At 43.2% G+C, this 6688-nt stretch overlaps 1 protein-coding gene and 1 non-coding gene across 2 annotated transcripts; both read left to right on the forward strand.

Annotated features, from left to right (window-relative positions):
* Positions 1-1107: 1107 nt before the first annotated feature.
* On the forward strand, positions 1108-3877 carry kcnj8 (potassium inwardly rectifying channel subfamily J member 8). The gene is made up of 2 exons (XM_036576989.1): positions 1108-1861; positions 2565-3877. The coding sequence occupies exons 1-2, from the start codon at positions 1518-1520 to the stop codon at positions 3463-3465; spliced, it is 1245 nt and encodes a 414-aa protein (XP_036432882.1). The 5' UTR covers positions 1108-1517; the 3' UTR covers positions 3466-3877.
* A 1546-nt stretch (positions 3878-5423) lies between these two features.
* On the forward strand, positions 5424-5564 carry LOC118812843. Its single transcript, XR_005007585.1, has one exon. It is a non-coding gene; the product is annotated as a U4 spliceosomal RNA (small nuclear RNA).
* Positions 5565-6688: the final 1124 nt, after the last annotated feature.

The following is a 6688-nucleotide window of genomic DNA, read 5'->3' on the forward strand; positions in this document are numbered from 1 at the left end:
TGCTAACTTCTGAATCCAATTTGTTTGGATTTTTTACCATTTATTTTGCCTTTTACATTTCTTGCTAATCTGAATTGAATCTTTTTTCATTAAATTGAATCCATAAACTTTTTTAGGGATAGTCCATGCTCATCCAGCCCAAAATCTAATCCTAAACGTAACCACACTGCTGGTTCTAATCGTAATCCAAACCCAACTCTAGTACGCTGGGCTAAAATTTTCACCATTTTCAACAAATATGATCCTAAGCACCAGCCTTGCTTCTTATTCTAATTCTAACCCTAACCATAAAGCTGCTGAATATGAAAGCTCGTTTTTACCACTGGAAAAAAAAAAAATATATAGCCATTTATTAAGTCATAATATTGAGAAAGTTTTCCATAATTATGACTTAGTATCTCATAATTATAACTTGCTATCTCATAACAATGAGGTCTTTTCGTAATTATAACTTAGTATCTCATAATAACGATTTACTAAGTCATAATTAGGACTTACAATCTTATCATTATGGCTTAGTATCATAATAATGAGATTCAATGACATAATTATAACCTAGCATCTCATAATTATCTTAGTATCTCATAATAATAACTGACCATGTCATAGTTATGACTTAGCATCTCATAATTATGACTTTTTCATAATAATGACTTAAGTTTATATAGAGAAACTTTGCTTATTATCATGAGATTATTATGAGAGTAATTATTATGCAATCTTAAATTATAATTATGAGAAAGTAAGTCATAATGATAAAAGTCATAATAATGAGATATTAAGTCATGATTATGACACAGCAAGTCATTATTATGAGATACTAAGTCATAATTGGCTACATATAAAATATATATATAGCTATACATTTTTCTCCAGAGGCGGAAATAAGTTTCCATAGTTGAGAATCCCCGGATAATCTGTGAATATTTGCCCGTTTGTAGAAGTGGGACCAAATCCTGATACGCGCAAAACACTCATCCACCTCCCCAAATTACAGCATCGCTTCAAACGAACTGTTAATCTAATAGCGCGCACCACGTGGCTAAATGTTGCAAAAGTTTTACACTTAAGAAGCGAGAGCGCACATCACTTCCAGCTGCTGTCACATCTGGCTGCTGAGAACAGATCTCGTTTAAGTCCACAAGCCTCTCCCAGGCAGGGCTTTCGTGACCGCCCATGAGAGGGACGTCAGCGCGGTTTGGGCTTCGGCAGCGCTGCTGGACTCTCTCTGTCCAGGAGGGAACTTTTTGCAGACTGTGCGTAAAGCTGCGCGTAGCACGCCTCGTGTTGGCCGAGCCCCGTTTGTAGGATCTTAAAAAGCGCCTCGCCGTGCGGGCTGGACACGGATCCACACAGCTCGCGGCACACTGGTCCAGCTCGAATGCGTCTGACCTTCAGAGACGGAGTTAAGATGGTAGCGGTTTGGAGAGCGCGCACGGACCTGCGCTTCTGACGCTCCGCTTTTGGTGGCTGGTGGATGGATTGCTGCTCGTGAGTGACAGAGATCTGTGGGAACGATGCTGGCGAGGAAGAGTATCATCCCTGAGGAGTTCTCCCTGCCGGCCCTGGTGTCGCGGGTCCCCAGAAAGCCCGTGTTCAGGGACCGAGTGAACAAGGCCCGCTTCATCGCCAAGAGCGGCGCCTGTAATCTCGCCCACAAGAACATCCGCGAGCAGGGCCGCTTTCTGCAGGACGTCTTCACCACGCTCGTGGACCTCAAGTGGCGCTTCACCCTCGTCATCTTCACCATGACCTTTCTCTGCAGCTGGCTGCTTTTCGCCATGGGCTGGTGGCTGGTGGCTTTCGCCCACGGGGATCTGGACAGGCAGCCTGGCATCGAGCAGTGCGTCACCAATGTGAAGTAAGTTGAGTTGGATGTTGTCAACACAGTACTCTTCACTTTGGCAATGTAACATTTGGTGAAGCTGGGATAGTTGTAAGCACCAGCTTAAAGTACATTTTGTTGTAAGGAGGGATGCATCTTTATATCCTATGCCTTTATCCTATATGAACATGGCCAATACCAAATATATATATAAAATGTAGAAATTGCGACTAGATCCACCTTGACTATTACAGAGAAAGAGAACATTTATTTCTGGAGGGTTATAAATGCTGTAAAATGAATAAAAAGCATTCAAAAATAATAAAAAAAAAATTGGCTATTTATTTTGCCCTTGCACAATACATATGATATCAAATATCAGTTTGAAATAGCTGTCAAATCTGTCCACTGCCGATATTTTTTTAAGCAAATGTGTCGATACTAATGCTATTCCGATATCATTGTGCATCCCCTGTTGTAAGTTCAACTACATTAGCTCTACTTCTGGAGATCTAACTTCCTCCAACTCTGATGTAACAAACCAAATTCAGCTCATGATTATCTTCAGTGGTCCTTGTTTAGCTAGATAGTGTGTCAGATATGGCTTTGAGGAGAAACCTGCAGGACTAGATTTCTAAGAGCAGGGTTAATGATCACGGATCTAAATTAAATGCAATGCTGTTCATTTCCAGTAGATCCACTCCTCAAATCTTCAAAATTTCTCTTTGTTCCTCTTCAGGTCCTTCACTTCCGCCTTCCTCTTCTCCATCGAGGTGCAGGTCACCATTGGCTTTGGTGGCCGCATGATCACCGAGCAGTGTCCGACAGCCATCACTGTGCTGATTCTGCAGAACATCGCTGGACTCATCATCAACGCCATCATGTTGGGCTGCATCTTCATGAAGACGGCGCAGTCCCACCGGCGCGCTGAGACGCTCATCTTCAGCCGCCAGGCCTGCATCGCCTTGCGCAACAACCGCCTCTGCTTCATGATCCGTGTGGGCGACCTGCGCAAGAGCATGATCATTGGCGCCGTTGTGCGCCTCCAGGTGGTCCGCAAGACAATCACCCCAGAAGGAGAGGTCATCCCCATCCACCAGATAGATGTTCAGACCGAGAGCGCCGTGGCCAGCAACAGCATCTTCCTCTTGGCACCCCTCGTCATCTGCCATGTCATAGACAAGGACAGCCCCTTGTATGACCTGTCCGCCATGGAGCTGCAGTGCAGCGACCTGGAGGTCATTGTCATCCTGGAAGGCGTGGTGGAGACCACAGGCATCACCACCCAGGCCCGGACTTCCTATGTGACCGAGGAGATCCAGTGGGGCCATCGGTTTGTGCCCATTGTCACTGAAGAGGAGGGCATCTACTCAGTGGACTACTCCAAGTTTGGCAACACAGTCAAGGTGGCCACACCACGCTGCAGTGCCCGTGAGCTGGACGAGAAGCCTTCTATCCTCATACAAACGCTGCAAAAGAGCGAGCTTTCGCATCAGAACTCACTGCGCAAGAGGAACTCCATGCGCCGCAACAACTCCATGCGCAAGGCCAACTCCATGCGCCGCAACAACTCAGCGCTGGCCATACCAAAAGTCCAGTTCCTCGCCCCTGAGGGGGCACTGAATGTGGCTGTCACATGACACGAGGCATGGCTACCCTGGGCCATCCTCCTGATTTTAGAAGGTTCATGGACTCTCCATTCTCCTCTCACTCTACAGGGCCTGACCCTTCTTCTCTTTCTATCTCTACCACGCCTGTTCTGATGAAGAAGCAACCGTTATTCTGTTTTCTTTCTTGTTCATTTGTGAGTTGCACAGAATCAGTTATCATAGGAATAAACTATAACATCTTGTTTCAGAAGTTGATGGTTTTGTTGTCTTTTATATGGTACGTCACTAGTTCAGTAGATTGCAGCGCTAATATTGAACATGATCCAAAGGATTCTTTCTGAACCTGTATTATTGTCACAGAGTTATATATAGGATATATTCTAGGAACTTTTTTTTGCGCACATTTATTGTAGAAAAAAATCTAAGGAATGGTCAGTGTATAATTGAGAAATGTTGAAAAACTTAATAAAATGTTTTCATCTGGTTCTCTATCATTTGTTTTCCATACGTAAATCTGCTTTATAACTCTGATATTTAATGTAAATTAAACATATTAACTGAACAAAGCAAGCTACACAATGAAAACAACAGACCTACACAGCTCCTATTATTCCTTTCCTAACACACCTAATCTCACTCATTTAGAGAATTTTCAAGGTCATAAGCTGGCTCAGGCGTTCGGGGGGCAGAGAATACTTCAGAGGACAGGACTGAAGTTTAAACCACTGATTCGACGGCTCTGTATGCTGTCTGAGAAAGTCAAAACAGATTTCATCCTGTGCACAGGGGGCGGTATTGCATCAACCGGCTCCCAGGAGTCGACTCCGAGTCGATTCTACTCTATAATCGATTCCAGAAAACCAAGACTTATAGAAGGACAACTGGCAAAATAAAGAGTACAATATTAAATATTAAGCCTTTGACCAAGCAAATCTGGAGACCTGACGCTGACTAAATTAACTTAGCTGGCTAAACTGTACGTGGTTCTTCTCACTCAGCTCCTTTAGGTGGGTAAATGTTTGGCACTGATCGTAACACATTTGTTACGAAGGTACATTTTACTTTTTTAGATTCCTCTGGGCGTCACTGAGTGCAATCGAGCCCAAAGCTTTAGACTCTACGGGAATCATGGAATCGATTCTTTTTGGGATCGACTCGCAGTCCTCGTTCTAATCAATATTGGCGACTCGATCCCCAAAAGAATCGATTCCTTGATTCCCGTTTTAATAAAGAAAGGCGAGAAGAAGAGAGAAGTTTCTGTACAAATGGGGTCATCAGGATTTGGTGAACCGGTGGACTGTTTTCTTTCTCCATTTTTATGTGTTGTGTAGCACGGCGTAGTTTATGTATACAAGTACAGATGAAGCTCGACAGAACACCAGAACTCAAATACGGAACCGTATTTCGTGGACGACGCGAACAACATGGTGTCTCATTCAGGTTTCTCATAAGTTCATCTAAGAAAACCCACCATTCAGCGTCTTGGCTTCTTTGAGTAGTGATTTTATTACTTATTTTAGCGAAAGTGATGAGCTTTGTGTGTGAATGTTGTTACAGTTTTGTAAAAAGGGTCAATACCGCCATCTAGTGGCTGTTCTGTACGACCACCATGACATGACACGGTTTCCTCGATCAGAACAGTAAAGTAATAATGCAGTAACTTCCATTAGTGTTTTATGGAGGAGTTTTTACTTTATATTTAGTTTTACTACATGAACATCACAGCATTTTATTCATAAATCGCTCACTGTTAAGAGGTTGATGACGTCGACTGCTCCCATGATGCCTTGCGCCATTTTTTAGGCGTTTCAAGCCGTTTATCTCAAATACAGACAAAAGGAAATGACTAGCTCGGATTTTGAACGTACATGAGTTTCTGATATTATGTGTTGAGTTATTGTCCGAGATTGCCCGGTCGGCACTATGATAACCGTACTGGTGATTTGGGCGCTCTCCGCTCAAACGGCCTCCTCAGCCTGTTGTTCGTCAGCTTTGCGCAGTGGCAGTATCGTAGCCTATGAGGTTTATCCGAGGCGCGATTATTGCTAGTTGAAAACTTTACCCAATACCCCGCCGTGACGACTTGAAATATAGTCGGCACTGGCAATTTTTGACGGTCTCTAAGGAGACTGATATTCTGGTGACCAAAAGTAGAAACGAGATTCTAAAAATAATAGTAAAAATAGTAACACGTTGTATTTCGGTAGTTGTTGTGTGTGTGTATAATAGGTTTGGTATTATATGATAGTGAGGTCCTGAGTGTGTGTGTGTGAGATATTGGGGTGATGTTTGAAGTTCCCCTCCCGGCTGATGATGTTTAGTGAATGATGTAACATGTAACACTGAGACCCTAAAAACGTATGGGCGTAGTTCAGAGTAGAAAACACTCCCCCTGTGCCCCCATCTCTTCACCTCCGGTTTGGCTGTGAAGTGTGTCTGTAAGAGCTAACCACCTTTTAAATAAACAGGTGAGGATCAAACAGAAACGGCGCGCACACCAGGAGCTTAAGGGAAAAACAGGTACACAAATATTAGCTCACAACCTCAATGTACACATTTAGCTTTTTAGTGTTCATTTGTTACAAGAAGAACGAAGCAACTATATAATGATTAAATCGTCCGTATTGTTGGGGTCTCGAGAATATTTCAAACAGCCCTACAGAGAAAAGTGCCTGTCAAGCTCACAGACTGTAGGAGTGTTCACTCTGGGACTCGGGAAGACTCGGGAAGACTCGGAAAGACTCGGAGTGTGGAGAGTCTGCAGGAGCGCTGAGTGGACAGAGCAGTGCTGTTCAGCTCTTCACTGACACTGAAAAATCTACCTTTTATTCCAGCGTACCCGCATTTCAGCACGAAGACATTAAGTCTTATTTATCTGCTAATCTTAATCTTGATATCTTTATTGACACTGTCATGTCCCACTCTTTTAGCCACACATGTAAATGGATTGATAAACGACCAGTCTTTGTACTCCATGCTGTGTCGTGTATGTGCGACTTTCCTCTTCTGGGCTTTTTGGCGGTTGACAAACCCGTTACGTGGTGCATTACATTAAAAATGTTTAAGCATTTATTTATTTATTTTTGCTCAAAAGAGGAGAATTCCCACACTGCAATGTCTTCCGGTTTTCTCAAACGCTAGATGGAGTCCAAAATGAATGGGTTGATGTGGAGCATTTGAGCAAAATCATAGTTTATAAACGCTTAAGCATTTTTAATGTAAAAGAACGCGATCATTTCCTGAACACAGAGCA

The sequence above is a fragment of the Colossoma macropomum genome, unplaced genomic scaffold (genome assembly GCF_904425465.1).
Source record: "Colossoma macropomum unplaced genomic scaffold, Colossoma_macropomum, whole genome shotgun sequence".
NCBI classification, from domain to species: Eukaryota; Metazoa; Chordata; class Actinopteri; order Characiformes; family Serrasalmidae; genus Colossoma; species Colossoma macropomum.

What these genes read in the sequence shown, in the direction of transcription:
- kcnj8 (XM_036576989.1), top strand. Translation starts at nt 1,518, where the DNA reads ATGCTGGCGAGGAAGAGTATCATCCCTGAGGAGTTCTCCCTGCCGGCC. An exon ending in CAGTGCGTCACCAATGTGAA is followed by an intron (nt 1,862 to 2,564) that starts GTAAGTTGAGTT and finishes GTTCCTCTTCAG; the next exon opens with GTCCTTCACTTCCGCCTTCC.